At 37.2% G+C, this 23,397-nt stretch overlaps 1 protein-coding gene across 2 annotated transcripts in view; it reads right to left on the bottom strand.

Annotated features, from left to right (window-relative positions):
* The window catches only part of sh3rf1 (SH3 domain containing ring finger 1), a 176,083-nt gene that overhangs the window by 34,225 nt on the left and 118,461 nt on the right, over positions 1–23,397 (bottom strand). For both annotated transcript variants that reach the window (XM_039751164.1, XM_039751165.1), the window contains exons 3-4: positions 2,585–2,860; positions 1,897–1,992 (exon numbers count right to left, since the gene is read on the bottom strand). In XM_039751164.1, coding sequence (XP_039607098.1) covers positions 1,897–1,992; positions 2,585–2,860 — 372 coding nt within the window. The remainder of the gene's footprint in view (positions 1–1,896; positions 1,993–2,584; positions 2,861–23,397) is intronic.

Below are 23,397 nucleotides of genomic sequence, written 5' to 3'. Positions count from 1 at the left end.
CCCAAGAGAATGTTCATGGATGTGGTAAGGGTGGACATGCAGGTGATGGGTGTAACAGAACAAGATGCAGAGGACAGGAAGATATGGAAGAAGATGACCCGCTGTGGCGGGAGCAGCCAAAAGAAGAAGACGACGACATTCTGATGCTGTTGTGAAAAAAAGGCATAGAAGATGGTATAAGAGACCTTTAAAATGTATTGGATCATTACGATGGGGAATATGTGACACTTGAATATAAAAGCACCATGAATACATTTGTATGCCAGCATTTTGCTTCACCACATTAAACATCGAAGCATGCACATTGAATCTGCAAAGCAGCTTGCAATCACAAATTGATGTAACATTCCAATTTGAACATACTACATCCCCTGATTCTTTGCTGGTATTGCAATTTGTGCATGCATCATGTTAATTTCTGAGGACCTGCTCAGAGAACACACCAAATGAACGCTGGGAACGTGTAGCAGCCATGATGCGCGCGTACATATGTTTTCTGAGCTGGAAGTATGAACCAGTCCTTAAGTAGCTGCATTCAGTGTTTTTAATGGCTCCTTATGAGGAATAAGACGCAAGCGACAAAGGACCCAGCAGTTCTCCATCTAACATGTCTCCATTTACTCCTGTGTAGATTACTTATGCACTATTTGGTTTAATAAAACACTTCCTTTTTTGTTATATAACTGTGTTCAGATTTGAAATACTGTGTAACATTTCTGTTTATTGTAAAGAGCTATACTTTGACCATAAAGAGCACTTTGTGATGAAAGTAACAGTGTTTTATGAAACTGTCCATTCATTGTGTGACCCATAGTAGTTGAGGTGTCACACCAGTCAATGGATACCACACAATGCAAAGCTCAGACATGTTTAATCAAACTCATGATTGAAACTGATGGTTTGGCTTTGTACTTTGAGCAATTATCAGACATTAGTTCAGAAGAGTAAACAAATCTTGATCTGCTATAAAAATAAATTTATATTTTATGTGGTAATTAGAGGGATTAAGACTACCTTCTTATGGTGGTTTAAAGTGTGTATCCGTTTACCAGCTGGAGTTCTTGAAGCTTTTAATACTACTCTGAAACAAGTAATTCTGATTTTCTTATTTTTGTGACAGCTTCGTTTTAGACTGCACACTTGATTTTCTTCCTCTGTGTTCTAATAAATATCTTGCCAAGGCTGTGTGCATATCATTCACACTCAAGACTGAAATGCAGGACTAGACTGTGAGCAAGTATCATTTTCAGCTTCAGCCAAAACTTGTGTAGTGCGTTTTGGCCCATTGTCATCCTCATTTGAAAAAGTGGGAGGGAAAAAATGTTTTGTCAGTCAACATAAGAACCATAAATAAGAAGAGTGGTCCCTATATTCATTAAGGAATTTAAAAAAAAAAGCTCCCTTCAACTAACCAGTTGGATTACACTTGTAATGTGCTATTGTTTAAGCTAAAGTATAAGCATAATTAAAAAGACAGCACTGTTTACAGAATTCAATGGATGTCAGTGAGAAAGGCAATTTAACTAAGTAGATGTCTAAGATAAAGAAATCACCAAACATATTAAACACTATTAAAATAGACAGCAATCAGCATGAAGTGTAGGTTTAAAACACTCTGGAATTATTTGCAATGCAATTTGTTGCCTTTTAGTAATAGAGAAGCTGTGGGAGACTGTTTAAATCCTGCCTACAATATGAGCAGAAGTAATTTTCTTGGCAGTGTGTTGAAGTAAATAGTTTGACTATACAGAATAAATGTATTATTTATACAACTGAATGGCAGAGTATAAGAAAAACATTTTTGGTAGGATTTATTGACTGACACAGTTTCCTGGTTCGTTTACAAATGCATCTCTTGCAGCAACAACTTTTACAAATGTTCATGTGTTCACTTACTTCAACATATGAGATGGGAAAAATTCCAATCTTATCACCCAGCATTCCTTCTGCCCAGTTTTCATCCACTCGTCGAATAACTGTCAGTATATCATCCTTTTAATAAATAAATTGGTAAACACCAGGATTATAAAACCATAACTTGCCCATTGTTCGTTTATACAGAGAAAGAGGCAGGGATTGCAAGAGATTAAAATTGTACTAAGCATCAGTTTCTAGGTTTCTAAATCTCAGTATTCATGCAGTTCTTCAGTTGTTTAAAAACTGTGCCAATGACTTCAACACCCTTTGCTAATTTATTAAACACTCCAAGACTGATGCCAAGAAACATTGTGTGTCCAGTAAATTGTGAGAGCATGCATTTCGTAAACCGACCTGATAAGAACCATCAGAAACAGCGACACAAAAAGACCTTTGTGTTGTTTTTTTTTTTTTAAATCCAGACTAGACAACACCAGTTTTCATCTCTACCAATCTGGACCAATTTGTGTCTTAGTAAACAGAGCTTACTTTGTGAGGCTGCAGGACAAAGGTCAATGTCTGTCTAATTCAAGAAGGCTTGTCCAGCACCACAAAGGTTTATATAAGTCTGTAAAATCTTATCCTGGGTGGTTCTATCCTCTTATCTGAAAAAAGATACTTCAATAAGGGAGACATTTTAATACATCGGACACAAGTGCACACATACCTTTAAAAAAGGCAAACAATCCTTATCTGCTTCTTTGTCTTTCACTTCAAAGTCATAGAGGGCTTTACACTGTGGTGGTGGCTGAGGTAAGGGTTTGATGATCTGAACAAAATTAGTGGGAAAAAAGCCATGAACATTGTTGAGTTCTCCATGGTACCAGTTTTCATCTACTTGCCGCCGGAGTATAATGATGTCCCCCTTGTTGAACTTGAGATCTCCAGGCTCCTTGCCATCATAATTATATAAAGCTTTGGCGCATGGTAGCTGAGGTACACCCTGTAACAAATTAAAATGCTTACAGTTACAAGTCATTCAGCAAAATGGGCGTCTTCATTGTAAAGAGGCATAAAGAGGCAAGGGTGATCCAATACCTGTGTTGTGAACACTGAAACTAAATTTGGTGGTGTAAAACACTAACTATGGAGCTTACTCAGGTAAAAAATGCAGATAGCCTAAAAATATAAATTATCACAGCTTTTGGCGCTTAAAAAACAGATAAATTAATCAACTTTTATTTAATTTAATGACAAGACTGACCTAGCTTTTTTAAAAATAGCTAAGCAGTACAACTGTAGTATCAAACACACTGTCTCACTTTTAATATGTTTATTTTTTATTTGCAAGAATGTACCAAAAAGACTAATGTAATTAAAAATGCAACTCCATACCACACAATGCTGGACGTTTCTGCCTCGAAAAATTAATTTAATTCATTTTTTAATGTATTTTTCTGTACAACATGTAAAAGCGAACAAATCACCATCAACAAATAACTTGAAAAAGCTGATCACAGTAGAGGACACTAAGTAAGCATCATAAGGTGCTGCCATTTCTCAAAATGAGTATCCAGAAACAGGATTTCATTTTAGTAATGTGAAAACCTGCTCTTGGCAGCCAGATAAGAAATCATGGAGAAACCACTTTGATAATTTCACTTGTTCCCCCTCCTAGTATGAATCCTGGTTTGTACCCAGTGCCAGTGGGAGAAGCTCTAGCCCCCCCACCACCTTAACCTGATTATTACATTAAGCAAGCCTGAGAATGAATAGATGAATTTGTACAATTTTATGAGTGGCACAACTCAGTATACAGTTTAACAAGATGAGATTGCCTGAAATATAATTTTACCAACTTCTGCTTCTTGATTATTTAAAACATATGGCCTCTAAAACATAACAAGCAATAAGGAAAGAATAAATTCCCAAATGCTCACTCAGATTGCACTGCAGTAGATTTTCCATTTTAATCAAAAAAATTACATCATACAATTCTGATACAGTATATAGGAAACTAAAAATTACACTTTAAATTGTGGCTCACTCTTCAGTATACCAAAAATAGTGGTTTCAGGTTGCTTCCATAGCTAATCTTGCCTCATCACCTAATTACACAAAAGTGGCTCTTGCTGCATGAACAAACGGTGTCAGTGATTGAAGCCATATAATTATGCTGCTGTGTTCAGCAGGGTCAGTGCAGTGTGCTATTGGCTTAGCAACGCCAAGCTCTGCTTTGGAAAGAACCAGCCACTGCTTTAGAAATTGTTCAGGTTGCAAGAAGTATTCATCTTCATCTGCTTGCTAAAAGGAATTTGCTCAAAGCAAGTTCAAGTTAAAAATATAAAAAGGCTAAAAAGCTCTCTCAGAACTACTTTCAAACAGAATGTGTTAAATGTTAGTGTAAATGAAATAGCAGGATAGTGTATGAAACCAAGTATGAAGCTGCAGCTAGGTGTTGAAATGTTCCATGTTTTCTCAAGACAAAGCTACTTACCAGGCACTTTAAATATTGTTACTTTATTTTAGGAGAGAATGCTTTTAAACAGAACTCCATTTCACTTTGGTGTTTAAGCTGAAAATGCAAATTGGAAAACCGAGATTTGCCTGAAACGGACTTCTCAGTTTTTGACCCTTATGTCATATGGTATCAAAATAGATCAAGATCTACTGAAAAAGTAAAACTGTTTAATTTAAAAACAACACATTTAAATTACAGTGACAGCAAAATGTATGATTACATATTGTTATATTTGTTATATATTTTTACTAACAAGTTTCCTTAGATTAACGTAGCTCAGTTACAGAAATGCTAACTGCAGGTACACTCCCAAAATAAGCCGCCCACATGGCAGGAAAATATGCATCGCATAAGTACGTAAGTCTTTTCAGCTAATCCAAGCTGACGTGAATGCTGCACAGAAATCTTGAAAATGTCACAAAAAGACTGAAGCACGGACAACAATGCCATGTTAATAATCTTGATTATACCCAGTGACCCTGCTGAGGAGAAAACAGGTTTAGGATTTATGGATAATCTTGTGAATGCAGCACTCTTTTTTTAAATTCCCCCCCTACTTTTTCTTGCATTTCAGCAACTCTACATTATTATTTTTTTAGAGGATACACTGTGCTTGCCAGTTACATTGTACACCAAATATTTTCCAACAAATGGTGCAGCCGGCTTTTTTTTTTTTCTTCAGTACCCATGACACTTTACAAGGCCAGCGTGACATTGCAGAGCTGTAGCAGCCATACACAGAACTTTCACGCTTGTCCACTTTATGATTGGTCTGGATCTGCTTTACTGGGTAATGTACCCTGGGATGGAAGTCCTCTTGACATTGGCTGACTATAATGAGTCCTGCCACCAAATGTACAAAAGTGATGTATGTGAGTTCTCTCCAGCACCACATGGCTAAATGGTATGTATAATTAGCCCTGTGCTCAGCTATGATCTTAAAACAAGTCTTAAAGAAGCACTCTCCCTCTTCAAATCAGAAGGAGACCCTGTGAAGTAATAAATAATAGCCAAAGATTTATTAATGTTAACAAGACGTTTCTTCTTGATGGGAGAAAAAGGTATAAAGCATCTGCACAGAGATCAAAAACAGAAAAAGCTGCACTTGGAGCCATGACTTAAAACAACAGAATGAGCCAGTCCCAGGCCATGGGCTTCATGGCACAGTCAATGTAGACCCCAAGATTAGAATTCTGAGTGCAATGATCTATATTTTATTAACTTATTGCTAGTATGTGGCCATTTGTTGTGTTTGTTTGTGGGTATTGTACTGTCTGCATCTTTGTTGTTTGAGGCATGGTGGAGCATTGGTTGGCACTACTGCCTCACTGCTCAGATCACATATTTAGCCACAATAATTGGTCCAACATACTATAGTTGGTTGTCACTTTTTAATTGTAGGATGTTTGTGGATCACACTGACTGCTTAGAAAGCGTAATTTAAGTGTAGTAAGAGTTTTTGTTGTTTTTTAGGGTGGGGGAGGGGGGATTAGGGCACAGCTTACAATAAGGGAAAGAAAGAAAAATCAGGCAACTACACTTGATTGTGTGTAATACACTATGAAAGCAATATTTGTTCACCGAGCTCACACTGCAGCTCTAATACAAAATTATCCCTTTGTTGATGAAGAGTATGGTGTGAATGTGGTCCCTTTCAATATAAGCATTTCAAATATTTATACTTAGTAGATTTTAATGTACTTATATTCCATCAGTAAAAGCAAACTGAAAATTAATAAAAGTTGTATTATCTAAATAATATCCACAACTTTGCTTTCAATGTCTGCAATTTTCTTTTGTATACCCTCTGCAGTGTATATAACTTCTGAGTATGGTATTTATTTGTGAACAGGCATCCAGAGTATCCACCTAAAAGCAGCTAGCGTATGGTGCTGTGTTAGCAGGTTTGTCAATCAATCCATAACTCTTCCATCTTGCCTCAAACTAACAGTATAAGAATGTGCAAAGTGCCTAGGCTGACAGCAAGGAATACAGCCTCTGATAGCGTGCAAGTCTGTCAAAGAGAACACTTACTTGATTACTCACACAGGACTGGAGGACAGTTACTAATTAATGAAACCTGCACTTTATTTTTTATATTTAAATCATAATTGTAGTATCATTTAAAATATATTCCTAAAATGTCATGCACAGAGGAGCTACACACAGCAAGAGGCCATGGCCAATTTCTACACACTCCTCATACTAACAGGCCCCAGGAGGTAGTGAAATGATAAATGTGAAAGCTGGCATGCTACAACTGTTAATGCTACCACCACCTACACACACACACAAAGATAAAAAAAAATAAAATGATTCAATGGAAGTTTGCTTTATCACCTTCTCTTTCTCCCTGACAACAACTTAAAGTAAGTTCTCCATAGATGGAGGCCTGGCTTTATTACTGTTAACACTTTGAGTGAAAGCTTACAGAAGGTTAAAAAAGGCAACTGTTTTCAAATATGCAGCATCGGCACCGGCTCCTAGCAGTGTGGGGCCTTTTCTGCACTACCTTTCACATTATCATAATGAGCTCAGCACTAAATCTAGTAGAAACAAATTTACTGGAAACCACCAGAGGATGTCAGTGAGAACAGGTTGATCTGCCTGATGACTCCCACAAGACCACCCTAGAAGAGTTAACGACAACTGTCATAGCACAACTTGACGCCTTGTTATGGCACTGCAGGTAAAGGAAGCTATCTACTGGGACACACTAGCAGTGGGTTCAGGGTGATAAATGAAAGTTCAGCACAATGGGGGCACTACCAGGTGCTCTTTGGCAGGGAATTTAGTGAAGCTTTCCTTCCCCTAGCCAGCCTCTAAATCTCAAAGGATGTCACTTTATTCTTCTGTAGTGGTATAAGGATCAAAAATTCTGTATGGGAATTCAATTAAATTATATCAAAATTCATCTGGCTATATAAACATACTATGAATTCCAATGAATGTTTCCTAAATGGATCTAGAAAATTTAGGGTATATATTTCTTTCTCTTATACAAGGAGGGAAATTTGATAAAGGGAACATTTACCTGCAATGGAAAAGTATAATATTAGTACTCACATAAAACATAAAATATTATTGGTGTAGTTAATGTACCATAATTTTCAAAATGGTTTTAAAACATATTTGCTTATATAGAGATTTTATAAAATAACATGGCACACCTGAGCACCCTGCCTTATTTTCACAGCAGTATTTGTATCATTCTGGGACTCATCGGTGTAAAAATGAAAAGCCAAGAATGCATGAATCACACCTCATTCAAGTGACTGGAAAGATGTGTTGAAATGGCGGAGATTTGTAGTTTGTGGCAAAATGTTTACCAAAATAAATACATTATATATATTAATATAAATACTAACACTGTACAGTCTCTGTGGTCCTTTTACTTAAAACTTTACCCTTTTGTTCTTGTTCCCCAAACAGAACAAATCACAATTTCAGTATGATCCAAGTGGGTCAGTCATATGAATGACATAGTATACTCCAAGTGCACACACAGGGATTGGATTTCGGTGTGAGACTTGCAGCCGTTTCAAAATAACACTGCTCTTTCAAAGCAAAAAACAAAAGGAAATAGGTTTATATAATTTCCTTTTTTTTCTCCACACCTAGTATACTCCTATGGCACCATGAATTATATTCTAGGCTGTGTCTTCAATTGTGGGAAAAGCCTGGAGTTATCTGAAGGTCAATCCACACAAGCAGTGCCAGCCACAGTAAAAGTAAAAAATGAGGCAAGTTTCAAACCAAGTGGTTAGGTCTGCAATGGTGATAAAAATGACATGCTTCATATCTTAATTCCAAAATAAAGTGTATTTTGTTAGTGTTTCAAGGCTTCCACATCAATCAGACTTTCATGCAGATCAGCTCATAATGTTTTTGATACGTGGAAGAAAGATCAGACTTGGGGGTCACACAGTCAATTAGAATACAATGTTTTGATATGCTTTCCATATTAAAATAAAACATCCATCTTAAAGAAACAGCAGAAAGGGTCAATAGATGTCAGAGACCTTTTCAGGCACATCAAGAAACCAGATAAAAGGTCAAAAGAAGAACACAATGTACTGAAAAATAACTATGAGATGACCAAGAAGTCAGCAGATGTCCTGTGGACAACAAGAATGGACAGTTTGTTACATACACAGAAATTTCAAGGATGTTGGCTAAATCCAAAGGATATATTATACAGATCATTTGGGTATAAACCAATGAACGAACGAGAGTAAATGTATGTATTGACACTGCATGCAAATTCAATATAGGAAATGAAACTGTATTCTCTGATCATTCTGACCATGCTGTAACAGACTGCTTGAAAGAATGCTCCCTCTAAGGCATGTTGCTGAGGAGTAATTAAAAGATACAATGAACAGCTTTTCTCCTGCCTGATTACTGACTTGTCTTGTTAGAGGATACGTTTTTCTTTAATTAAGATGTTGATTTCTACCACAAACAAGAGAAAAATCCCTTAAAAGACAAGATGTTTAATGCACTAACAGTAGGTATGACACAATAACATTTATTCCACAAGACAATTCAGGCTTCACAGTACAGTGGTACTTTAAGATACGAGTGCCCCAACGTATGCGTTTTTTGAGATACGAGCCATCACTAAGTCGATTTTTTGCCTTGAGTTATGAGCCAAAATTCGAAATACGAGCCATCAAAATGCTTGTCACCACACATTCCAAGGAACTGATGACAGAGGAGTTGAAGGAACTAAAGACGCAGCAACATACTGAAGTTCTGCAGGAGATCGGTATCGCAGAGGAGGTTATCTCTTAAAGTGAAATAAAGGAAGTGTTTGCAATGTGGGAAAAAGTTTAGAACTTTAAAGAAAAGAAACACCCAGAAAAAGTTGCAACTGATCGCGCACCAGTGCTATTTAATGACACTTGCCTAACACTTGACTTTTTTGGAAAGAAACACCCTGTAAAAGTTGCAACTGATCACGCAGTGGCGCTATTTAATGACACTTCCCTAACTCATTTCAGAAACATTCTAAAGGGGAGGACTATACTAAGCTCCTTGGACAGGTTTCTATTGAAACACCCTGTGAATGAAAGTGATGAAAGCGTGGCAAAAAAAACTAGTGAAGAAGAAAATTAAATTAAGCAAAAGTGAAGTGAAACAAAAAAACATTACAATACGCTAATCGGATTCGCCAACATCTGTTTATTTCTTTAGATTCTCTTTTATGTATTAGGTTTTATTTTGTTTGTATACAATATTTGCTCATTAGAGATACATTTTTCTTATGTTGAAAACATTTAACAAAAAGTTGGGGTGGTCTTTTGGGGGCTGGCATGAATTAATCTCATTTCAATTAATTTCAATGGGGAAAATTGATTTGAGATACAAGCATTTTGACTTACGAGCCCGGTCACAAAACGAATTAAAGTCGTATCTCAAGGTATCACCGTATTATGCTTTCAAAGAAAGAAAGAAATGTACCGTATGTTTAGTTTTACTTATTAGACATTCATACACTGCAGAATAAATCCAAATAAGTGTGCAAATGCACTGGTTTTAATACAACTTTAGAAGCTTTTTCTTTTTTACAAAAATAAAATCTTAAATATTAACATTAGATATTTGCACCGCAGTAACATACATGTTGCATGTCACTTAGCACATGCAAGTAAGAATTTCACTATACTCTGTAAATTACTGAAATGCCAGTCCAAGTCAAGACAAGTCACTTTGGGGAGCATGCACTGGTACAGTGCATTGCCGCACCCACTACACAACGAGACAACTCGGGATCCCGGTTTGCAACCCCCCAGGCAGACAAGCGGTCCAGTCCCACCCTCCGAAAATGACCCTCTATCTGCCGCAGCCAGGTGTTACGTGGGTGACCCCTTGTCCTGGTCCAGCCACTCGGGTCCCCAACAATAAGGATCTTACGAGCCGGATCACCCTCGGGAAGCGTGCCACATGGCGTAGTGCGTAACTGATGCTCCCTCACAATGCAGGTAACGTGTCTCATTCGGGACTCCAAGAGCAACCGTTCATTCGACACAAAGTCAAACCAACGGTACCCAAGGATGTTCCGGAGAGACACAGTACCAAAGGAGTCCAGTCTTCATCTCAGGTCACTGGAGAGCATCCATGTCTCGCAACCATATAGCAAGACAGGAAGCACCAGGACTCTAAAGACTTGGACCTTCGTTGATTTGCATAGATATCGGGAGCGCCACACACCCCTTTCCAGTGACCTTGTGACCCCCACCCCCATGCTCTCCCAATCCATCTACTGGCCTCATAGGAAGAGTCACCAGAGACATGAATGTCACTGCCAAGGTAAGTAAACCGCTCAACAAGGTTGACACTCTCTCTGCAAACAGACACACTGCTGATGTCTGTGCCCACGAGGTCATTAAAGGCCTGGATCTCGGTTTTTATCTTGGACACTTGCAAGCCCAGACACTCAGACTCCTCACTCAGTTTCTCGAGCACCCAGTCCATACAAGCACTAAACAGAGTAGGAGCAAGAACACACTCCTGACGAACCCCAGAATCAACTTGGAAAAACGCAGAGGTCCTGCCTCCACTCTGCACAGCACTCACAGTACCAGTGTACAGGCCAGCCATGATATCCAGCAACCTCGAGGGGATCCCACGAATCCTCAGGATGTCCCACAGGGCAGCTCGATCAACTGAGTTGAACATTTTGCAAAAATCAACAAAGGCTGCAAAGAAACTCTGCCGATATTTGCGTTTGTACTCAGTGAGAACCCACAATACCAAGATGTAGTCGATGGTAGACTTCTTAGACGTAAAAACCAAACTGTTCCGGTCGCTGGTAGGTGAGCAAGTGATCACATCTCCTATTAAGGGTGACCATAGCAAGGACCTTACCTGGCGCCAAGAGCAGTGTTACCCCCCTGTAGTTGCTGCAATCCAGGCGATCACCCTTCCCTTTCCAGATAGGGACGATAAGTCCCGTTTTCCAGTCAGTTAGGATGATGCCAGTTTCCCAAATGGAAGCAAAGATTGCTTGCAATGCCAGAAGGACAGCCTTACCACCAGCCAGGAAATGTTCACCCCGGATACCACAGATCCCTGTGGCCTTCCCCCCTCAGCTAGTTCACCACCTGTGCAATCTCAGTGAGATTGGGTAGTTCACAGCTAATTGGAGGAGCAACCTCAAGAACCATGGACCCAGAGATATCCAACGTCCTAGCCGGAGGATCAGATTTGAACAACTGCTCAAAGTAGCCAGCCCAGCGGGTCACAACTGCAGTGTCATCCGTAAGTCCATCCATATTTAAATCTTTTTGTTTTCTGCACCTACATCAAACATTGCTTCAACAATCGCCATTTTATTTCTTGCCTGAAAGCCTTACTGAAATGTTAACTGTTGGTCCTAACTAGATCTATTTAAAACATACTGTATAATGTGTCATTTCTTTTTAAGAAAAGTAAGAATGCTAACCTGATGTGACTGTGCTCCCTGTACTTGAAGACACTCACTGGGTACAGATGTAACAGGGACAGACCAGAAAAGCAAGAATTTGGAGAATTTGTCTGCTTTCTATCTCCACCATACTAGAGGACTTAGATCCCCAGTCAATAACTCCCCCTTTTGCTGTTAGTTGTTTTTTTGGCAGTGGGTGAATTTCCCTTCTGCCACAAATGCAACTCTTTATAGGATCATTACTAGTCTCGAATACAGAGTATGGTGAAATTCTAACATGCATGTGCTAATCAACATCAACACGTTGCCCTACTCTGGCACCATGTTTAGTGAGCAGAACTAGCTTACTCCAAAATGTCTGTCTTCCTGAACTGAAAAAGCCACAGCATGACTGACCCTGATTAAGCCAAATCAGGCCCAAATACAGATGCTATACTCGGATGACCAGCTCAGTTTACTTTTAAAACTACCATAGATTACAGTTCTATTAGGTACCTCCTTGGAATCATTCTATATATGAAGTTTGTATGCAATAGGTCTACTAAAAAATATATACTTTTTATATCAATAATAACTTGCTTTTTGTGCTATTGCTATTCTGGCAGTAACATGGCTAATGCAGGAATGTTAGTGTTGCTCTTTATTTAGAATGACAAACAATGAACAAAATACTAAAAGAGTAAACAAGACCTTGTAAATCACTAAAAAACTCAAATTCTGCAGTCATTTAAGAGAATAAAATTTGCAAACTTAACAAAATGAATAAGTTGGAAAAATAGTCAGTTCCATTAAACACCTGTATACAGTGGTGTTTGATACATCAGGTCTCATTTCACATAACAACGTAAGAAATCACATCAAGTAATCTGTATGCACTGCTCAATCTTATATATATTTAGAAATCCTAGGCATATTTTGGTAACATTTAGGGTGGGAAGAGTCAGCTGATAAATATTCAGTGAACATACGGTTGCCATGATTAATCCAGACCTTGAAGAGGAGATGAAAAAGTTGATTCCACCAACCCTTACAATAATAGAAAATGCATTATAAATGAAGAACAGACCTGGCAAACATCTCTGGTCTCTAAATAATGGATACATACTGTACATACATACATACATAGAAAGTACTAATAATTATTATTAGGTACATTTATATAGCACTTTTCTCACTACTCGAAGCGCTACCGTGCAAGGTGGACCCAGAATATGAATCTATGATCCATTGCTCCATTTGCATGCATATTAATTGTAAGCGTCAAACAAATGAACACAATGATAAATAATGCATGCTAAACATAAAGAATGCATCTTGGAAGCAAACTGGTTGTTTTTTAACAAATAAATTCACCTCACCAGATTCCTAAAACAAGTAATTTCTTAGCAAAGACTAAACTTGTCAATTTAAAATAAAAATTAAAGCATTTACTGTTCTCTTTTAGATATAACACAACACATTGCACTGGCTGGAGATTTAGACAAGTGTGTGACATTTAAAACTTGTTGAAATTATAGTGTACCCCAGGATTTATGTAACGTAAATGGTTTAAAAGGACGAGCAGAGATCACTAAACTGCTTCCTCTTCATTCATTCATAGCCTGTTAGGCTCGATTTACACTCCAAAAGAAAGAGGGGAAAAAAAAAAAGAAATGACACTACTACAGCTGGTCCTCTGTTGAGCTGTTTGTTCACATGGTCCTCCCCGGGAGTGCAGGAGAGTGTTGATACTGATTTAATTTGGAAGATAGGTTTATGGAAGTGGTATTTATCGAATCCTTTCTTTTTTGTGTGTTACTCATTTAATTAATTTCATTAAATGATTCATAAAAAGACACTGCCAGGAGTCATAGTCATGTAAATAAAGTATGTCATCATATTTTTAGTATGATGTAGCCAACCTACCTCGGTAGGAGGTAAAAAAAGGCTATAACATTATATCTTATGGGCTTGAATGAAATGAAATGAAATGTACTGCACAGCTGCCACCTGAAAGGTTCTGGTGTAAACCACTGTTAGTGAAGTCTTCAAGAACACCATGTCAAGGTTACTCAAGATAAAAAAAGTCACCCTACCTATCAATGTGATGAAATCACCTGGATATGTTTAGGAGGATTACTAGATTTTGTCTCTTTACTTGTTTAGGTGGTGAATGCCAGGCTGCTTTGTCAGCATCACAATTAGGCATTACAAATTTTGACCACATTAGTTGGTTGGGGAGGCAAACATTGAAAGCAAGTTATGGACAAACCAAAGCATTCTGTATATATTTGTTGTGTTGTCTGCATACACACAACAATTCCACTAACACTACCATTACTGCTGCTACATGGTAAATAATACAACTGTCTGGTTTCTCCTTTCTGCTTATTGTTTAAGTCTACATTAATGCAGACTGTAATTTGTATGTTACTGCAGTATAGACTATAGAAACTGGAAGAAGCTCCTCAATAGAACTACTGATTCAGTGGAACAGGACTGTATAAAAAAAAAAAACAAAAAAAAAAAACCAAAAAACAAAAGACCACCCACAAAGAAACACTTCAAAGATCTCCTGCAACTTGCTTATCCATCTGTCTGTCAAAAAGGGGCAGGCAATAGATAGGTTAAAAAAGCACTTCAAAAAAATGGAAAAAGAGAACTATAGGAGTCCAGAGTAAAAGAAACTGCAGAAATAAACTGAAGTCTGCAAGAAATAAATCAGCTGTTCAAGCTTTAACCCAAAAAACATAAAAAGTAATGAATATTTTTATTTTCCTAACCTACTCTTTGTAGGCCCCATTTTTCAAGCGTGTACAATATAGCCAAAAGACATGAGTAGAAGACAGAATATAGATGTTAGCTTTCACTACTTTATCCTCCTTTCCCCTTTCCTGTCTTGCTGAGATTTTGAATTTTTTTTTTTTTTTTTTAAAAGTAACTTTCTAAACCAGAATGATTTGAACACAATCTGTTGTGCCTGCAGGGATCCCAAATCCATGAGTGATCAGCTAGGTAAATCACCAGTGTCTTACCCCAGAAGCACACATTGAGAACACCTTCATTTTGCATATTCAACATTGCCATTCAGCCTTATGAAAATAAATTATAAAGTTGATACTCAACACAGATTGCTTGATGGAACTGAACTGACTGGGTGAAAACTTGACTGATTAAACATTCAGTTCCTAAGCTTTCAGTGTCTCCGGCTATGATAAATTCAGCAAATTAATTTGGGGGTACGGAGTCAAAACAAAGATGTAAAAGTAAAGAGGAAAAAGAAATCTAAATAACCTCATAATAATGTTTAACAAAACAAAAAGAGTGTGGATTGTGGATGATGGCAATTACCTACATTTTAAGAGAGGTGATTTAACTGTAAGCACAATAAAAATGAACAAAACAGTCAATCTAAAAATTGTTAAATTTTGGCCATAACACTGGTAAATACATCCGGGACTAAATACCAGAAATTATTTCTTATTCACAAACCTTTCACCCTTGTCAGCAGCCAAACCAAAAAATAGGGAATCTGTAACTGTTTCTGGCACCTCACCATCCCCCTTCCAAGTGCCCTCACTGAGCCATCACCCCCACTTTTTTTGGATATTGGCCACTCTCTCAGACCCATCCTGAATGGAGCTCATTGAAATGCATATTTACTCCCATCATGGACAATATTAGGCAGTGAATAGACCTTTCAGATCCACAGAGCAGGGCAACAATGGCTGCTTCTTTGGTGATAAATGAGTTTGCAACCAACAGTTAATACTTATTCTCCACACATTTTAGGTTTTGCTTCCCACCTTCTAATCTACCTTCTTGCTTACCATAATTTACTGCTTGCATTTTCTTTATTTTTAATAATAAATTAGTTTAAGAGAGATCCAGTTACAATATTTTTCTTTTGTTTTTTTAAAGCAGCAGGGATATTAAGTAGGATGATTCTGTCTGTGACACCCAGAGCTAAACAGTTTACATGCACAAAGTAAAAAACAAAATTCTAGTGTTAAAAGTTTCAGAAATAAAACAAATGCCCCTCTAGAGTATAACACCTCTTCAAGTGACACTGTATTTAACAGCAAACATTAAATAGCTGTGACAGAGGGAACCACAGGAGTACATTAATTATTAACTAAAGTCCAAAGTGACTAAGTGACTAACGAGAGAGAGAGAGAGAGTGCGGAGATAGCCATTTTCTAACATTTGAGCAGAAACCATTTTTCCAATGAAAATAGCAGAATTCACTGTTGCAGTTGTGTAACGTCTAAGCAAACTGCATTTTTGAAGTGAGTTGGCAGAAATTAGAAGACATGCTTCTTAACATGAGGCTGCTAAATGAACACTTAGATGTCACCCACTTGAAATGCAGCAGATTAACAAGATCAAAAACCGTGCAAAGCTGACACTCTAAGAGACAACCAAGTTAGCAATTGTCATATAAACCTGAGCACGGTTAAGGTTAAATGTTATACTGTACATATAAATTTGCCAGCAAAATGATCCTACCAGGAAGATTCACGGCTGTGAAATTCTGCAATGCCTTGCAAAAAACAAACTTCAAATAAAATTAAATAGTCTACCTTTTTAGTTTAGGTTATTGCTAATCTTGGTTTCAAACTAACTCATTTTAACAATAACTAACATTACTCTCCTACACCAGCTGTTGCTCCAGATGTTTTTGTGCCCCATGCTGACTGGATAGGCACAAGATTCAATTAACCTTGGATCAGCAAGTTAGGAAAATGGATGGAGGGACAGACAGACTACAATAAAACCTACTTGTCTGTTTATTTATATTATTATATAAATTTTATTATATATTATTTATATTATATTATTATACATTATTTATATTATATTATTATATATTATTTATATTATATATATATATATATATATATATATAAATATTTTAGGTTTCTACATTATTTTCTATTTACTTGATATAAAAGGTAGGTTTGCACTTGAGACACAAACCTTCTTAAAAAAAGCACTAGAAATGACTTCTCACATCATAATGTACTATGAATAAAAATAAAATTGAATGAAGTATTTATACCTTAGATTTCATTTTTGAGTAGCTGTTGATGTCACTGATGTAAAAATGAAAAGGAAGTGTGGGCTAGTAGCTAAGAATATAATTTGTAGAGCTTCACCTTTAACCTTCACTCCACAATAAAACATTTTCAATACATTCATTCTGCTCACAAGCTGAGCTCTACTACACCACCCACAAATACCATATTAGGGTTTGCCAAATATGTTGCATAAAAGAAAACTAAACTGCTTATTAGTGTACCAGTTCATAGCTTCATTTCAAAGCAGGCTATGTTAGTTTACCGTTGTGTAACCACTAAATCCATAAAGATTTCATTTATTCCACCCCTGTTTCAAACAACTAGGAAGAAGCAAGTGTCCTTAGTCTGTCAAACTAAGCGAAACATGAGTGTGAGATTCCCAGATGTCCTCCATCTGTTTCTTTCACCTACAATACCCTACAACAAGAGGGGTCACTTTTTTAATGACCTGATGCCTGCATTTAATGCTAAGGCCTCCCATTCTAATACTAGAAACAATTTTATTCCACCCTGAGATACAACTGATGAATTTCATCACTTAGCTGGATGGAACACAGGCTGGCCACCATCCTCAAATGGGTGTTAAATACACAGAGTGACACGTTAATACAGAAGAGGAATGGTTGGATTGAGGACACGCATTAGAAATTTATCATCACCTGAACAAGACTACAGCAACTCATAAAATGGGAAAGAAGGCTAAAAGACACTGTGGATTATGATCAAAATAAAGTTTAAACTACATATAAACATGATTTGCCTTATCCAACTTATTTCTAACCACAAGTTCTTTTTGACAAATTTGACATTATAACACGAGGATGAGGTTAGCATGCAAGGAGATTCTTGGCAAGCTTTAAACAATGCTAAACAGGAAAACAAAAGTCTTACATGAATAAACAGATGGTGGTGATAGACAAAGAATCCTAAATCTGAAAACTGGCAATTTGGCTATAATCTCATTACTTAATAGGCCTCCTGGTAAGATTTTAAATAATAAATAAAACTCTCAATGAAAGAAGACAGGAATTGGGTGTGGGGCAAATGGGGCATTCTTTAGTCCAGTTAGATATGAGACAGTTTTAGAACTTAAGAGAGCAACTGTGATTTGAAGTCAAATGATAGTTATAAAGGACAATGTACCCCAAATTAGTCTCATGTAGTATTTTTAGTAATGTTAGATTATCAGAATACTCAGTGAAGTTACATTTTGCAGATTCCTATAAACAGCCTTTCAGTCTGTTTATATAAGTTACAAAGAAATCTAGACCAGGGGTTCGCACATTTTTTTGGACCAGGGACCAAAACAACAGAACCTCCACTATTGGGGAAAGACCAAACAAATCATTTACAACAAAATGCATAGAACTCTTGAAAGTAAAAACACCTTTTCAGGTACATTACATCACATTCTTGCATATATTGTAATTTCGAATATCATGTACCTGGTACATTAGTGAGATGGGTGTGCTTGTCTCGGTTCTGGGTGTCCTGGATGAGATAGGCAGACTGAGGTCATCCTCCACATGCAAATGTGCCCTGTACTTTGGCTTTGTGTGTCCTCAATCTCAGCACTGACTGCTATCAACACAAACTTGCCAAACTCTATATACTTCTCATCATATTTTCATTTTTAGATGAAGCTGCATAGTTTCACTTGGAGATGATTATAGGAAGGGAATACATGATGTGGAGGTTGGCCAACTGTTTTGAAATCTAAAAAACATAGCAAATGACCACTGTGTCACATCAAGCTTTTGTTCCCAATTCCTTTATACTTTGCCACTAGCAACACATATAATATACAGTAAACCATCTTCCACCAACAAATACAACCAAGTAAAGGTGCCTACATTTTTTTAAGGTAAAAATATCAGATTTTCAAAAGAGGACTATAAATAAATACTTTTCATTTAAAATGACCAGTTGCATCTATACTAATAAAAGGCAAAGCCCTCACTCACTCACTCACTCACTCACTCACTCATCATTAATTCTCCAACTTCCCGTGTGGGTGGAAGGCTGAAATTTGGCAGGTTCATTCCTTACAGCTTCCTTACAAAAGTTGGGCAGGTTTTATATCGAAATTCTACGTAATGGTCATAACTGGAAGCAGTTTTCTCCATTTACTGTAATGGAGATGAGCTTCAACGCCGTGGGCGGAGTTTCGTGTGACATCATCACGCCTCCCACGTAATCACGCAATACATAGAAAACCAGGAAGACCTCAAAAAGCGCTGAAGAAAACATGCATTATATAATTGAGAAGGCAGCGAAACAATAAGAAGCGAGCGAGTGACATATACAACCATATTCATGAGTTCTGCTACTTGAAACAAAGCACGATGTAAACCTACACTTTAAATTAAGTTCATAGACAGGCTGCGCTGGCGTTTGTAATTTAGTGCCTGCCCATATAAGGCCGTCCGTCAGCGGCAATCCAATAGCAAACTGCCACGGGTAAATATTCACGGGTGAAGGACTGTGCTTATGGAGAGGAAGATGAGATGGTCAGGGTGGTGTTTGACACAAACTCAGCGAAACTGCGAGAGAAAGTTTTAAGTGCCAGGACTAAGGTAACATTAAATACAGCCATGGACATAGCACAGATGGCACCAGCACAGCTGGGAACCTTCGATGCATGTACACCGAGTGGCTCACGTGAACTGGCGCAGTGCACAGATAAAAGGCAACAGTTCCAAAGAGCTGAACAAAACCGAATTACACAATTGAAAAGGCAGCAAAAATATGAAGCGTCTCATACATACAAGCATATTCATAAATCCAACTACTGCGGAAACAAAGCACACGTTGGAAAAAGTCAATGTCCGCTAAAGGAAGACAGTGTAAAAAACCCGTGCATGCAGTGTGTCAGGTCTCAGATAAAGAAGAAGGCGAGCTGTTTATTGATGCAGTAAGAAACGAATCGATGAATGAAACCTGTCATCTTTACAGCGATTGACAAACACGGAATGTAACTTGAACACAACACATCCTACAAATACGAACCTGATTGAAAGAAATAATGATAATCAAATCCTTGATGACAGCAACACTCAGTAACACTCACAAAACAAATACTGTATATTGACAGTCATGTTACGTTATTTTTAAAATGTTCCCTTTTCTTTTCTAGCTTTTTAACACACTACTTCTCGCTGCGATACGCGGGTATATATATGTATATATATATAACCCGATCTACATACTCGAATAATGGATACTTTATTCGCCATCAGTGATTGTTTTGGTAAAGCCATACTCAGTGTATTCATTAGATGAGCGGTAAAAAGTAAGGGCAAGGGAGGATGACTTATTGAGGCATGCAGGCTGTAGTCGCGTCAACTCTATCTGAATTGCGATCACATTTGAAAAATATATCTTTTCAAGTTCTATTTAGTCCATATGTGTCAAACTCAAGGGCAGGGCCACATCCGCCCGGCGTGTAATTATATCCGCCCGCGAGATCATTTTATATACTGTATTATTGTTATTAAAGCCGGGTATATGAAGCGCTGGTAACACAATAAACTACAGATCCCATAATGCAGCGCTTCAGCTGCCTTGCCGTAACAGTTACGCGTTAATCAAGTCTACCTTAAGATGCTGCAAGTTATTGCGAAGCTAGCTCACACGATGCTGAAGAGAAAAGTTGATTCTGAAAATAGAGCCTTTAAAACCGATGGGAGGCTGAGTATATGTTTACTGAACCCGTGTGTCTCATTTGTGGAGCTAATGTGGCTGTAATTACAGAATTTAATCTAAGACGGCACTATAAAACAAAACATCAGGGTAACCTGAAAGACCTGAATGCAATGCAGAAGATACAGAAAGCAGAAGAATTAAATAAGAATCTGACACTTCAGCGGACGTTTTACCCGTGCACAATCACAAAGTGATTTCAATTGAGGCTGCTTTTATGGGAGACACAACACCTGCCCCACTTTCCCTATTACCAAGTAATGTTAAACCAAGTCGTCACTACGGTGTTCCCAAATCGCACTTTGCTGATAAACTGGCGCACTGAGTTTGCACGGCGCTTTGGTGACTTTGAAGAACAAAAAGTCCGTCTACATGCGGCTCGAACCTTGTGCATGTTTGGTAGCACATATCTGTGTGAGAAGCTCTTCTCAGTGATAAAGACTAACAAAACAGCACACAGGAGTTGCCTCACTGATGAGCACCTGCAATCCATCCTGAGAATCTCCACAACACAGAACCTCACACCAAACAGAAACGAACCTGTTGCCAGGCGTCCAGCTCTAAAATGACATATGAGCAAAGACAACTGAATGATTTGATTTGTTATTGCTGAAAGGAACACATTTTATTTATATTTCTAGGTTTTGTTATGCAGCATGTTCATATTTGAATTTGTATAATTTTGACAGGATATATTTTTATGGAGAGCAAAATCTTTTGGGATATTTAAAATCTAAGTTTATTTTTATAAAATATAAAATTACATAAGAGTAAAGAAATTTGAATGTTTGTTCTTTTAATGTTTACTTTATTTCTAACTTGTATAATTTAGACAGGATATATTTTTATGGAGAGCAAAATATTATAAGTTGTTTAAGGTTTGAGTTGATTTATTCAGGAATAATATTCCTGTCTGTTTTTACCATTCCTACCAAAGATATTTCTGTCGACTAAATAAAAATTCCTTCTATTTAAAATTTAAATAGAACTTGAACAAATCGATAGTTCATAATATCACGCAGACTTGCACGTAAGAGCGGGTGTCATCCGTTTTAACAAACAGCGTATTGCACTGATCTGAAATAGCTGTGTGTGTATATATGTAGATATGTATGTATATGTATATATATGTTTATATATGTGTGTGTGTATGTATATATATATATATGTATTTGTGTGTATATATGTGTGTGTATGTATGTGTGTATGTATATGTATGTGTATATGTATAGATATGTATATATATGTTTGTGTGTGTGTAAATATATATATATATATTTATATTATATATATATATATATATATATATATATATATATATATATATATATATATATATATATATATATATATATATGACAACAACACTCATCACTCACAACAGTGACAAAACAATAACATTGACAATCATGTTACGTTATTTTCAAAATGTTTCCTTTTCTTTTTCATTGCTTCTTTAACACACTACTTCTCCGCTGCGAAGCGCGGGTATTCTGCTAGTTATTAAATAAAAGAAGGAGAGCCTTGTAAGCTGCAAAGAGACTTTTGCTGTTATATTGTTGGTAGTGGTCTTCAAATATTAAAAAGGTTCATTTTCAACATATTTTATATTTCAAGTATCAGAGGTGATTACATAATATAGTGTTTAAAATTTTGTAATTGGACATGAAGCCCTGCACTGAACGGCTGCCAACTGGAGAAGCAAGAAAGTTCTGGCTAAGGGACATGGGATAGCACACAGCATACAAGAAAAGAAACCAGCAAATTCTACAAGGGGAACTCTATTAAAATGAAGGAAACAACATAAGTTCAGACCTCAAGAAAATTATGCTTTAACGTTTAATGTTAAAAAGTGCTCTCCTAGAGCAGGGGTTCCCAAACGTTTGGACGTCAAATACCACCTGAGGTTAAGTGAGTTGCGTTGCGTACCACCCGCACCTTGTTGAAAGGGAGGGAGAGCTGTAAGGTTCGGGTCTAAATCGCCCCGAAATCTGAATAAAAGTTAAAGAATTGGAAGAAATTATGCATAAAATTAATTTAAAAATTTGTGCATGTACATAAATTGATAAATTCCGCCCCGAAACTAAATCCTGCCTTCGGCCTGTATGTGACGCAGTTACCGAAGATGAAATGGTATCGGCTTTGTGCTTAGATCTAGTGACTACGATGTGATACAGTGGCAGTGCACATATAACAACAAACGCGAGCGGTTTCTGTGAGGCAAAGTTACCTAAGACTAAATAGTGTCGGCGTTGTGCTTTTATCTAGTGACCAAAAGCTGAAACAGTGAAGAAGTAAAGGTTGACTTCTGCGAAACGGAATTATGGTAGCATTAAATGAACTAAATACTGATTCGAATAGTAGGTTTTATTTATTCAGATGACGAAATTTCACACCACACTAAATTTGGGAATCGACGTATTATTGTATTTAAACAGGGCTCCGCGTACCACAGTTTGGGAACCGCTGTCCTAGAGGCTCTACCATCCAGATGAATACACACTGTTTGCACTGCTGTTTTTTTTTTCTTCTTCAAAAGCTGTGGTTGTACTTGAGGGCTTTAACTTTGAGTAGCATAATATACCAAAAACAACCAACACTTGCTACCAGTGGCATTTGATTTGGCTCAGATTGCATCAACAGTCCTCCAGGTATCATTACATAATCACCCAAATAGTCTGTCTATTAAAAAAAATCTTGATACTACACGTATGCCCTATCCGCTTTTCTTTTCTACTGGTTGATATACCCTAAAAAGTAAACTTTGCATTCTGTCATGTTTTCATTTGATGACTGTGCTTCCTGTATTATGTTTCATCCTGATA

Source organism: Polypterus senegalus, chromosome 4, assembly GCF_016835505.1.
Source record: "Polypterus senegalus isolate Bchr_013 chromosome 4, ASM1683550v1, whole genome shotgun sequence".
NCBI classification, from domain to species: Eukaryota; Metazoa; Chordata; class Cladistia; order Polypteriformes; family Polypteridae; genus Polypterus; species Polypterus senegalus.
This window is presented reverse-complemented; position numbering and strand designations above follow the sequence as displayed.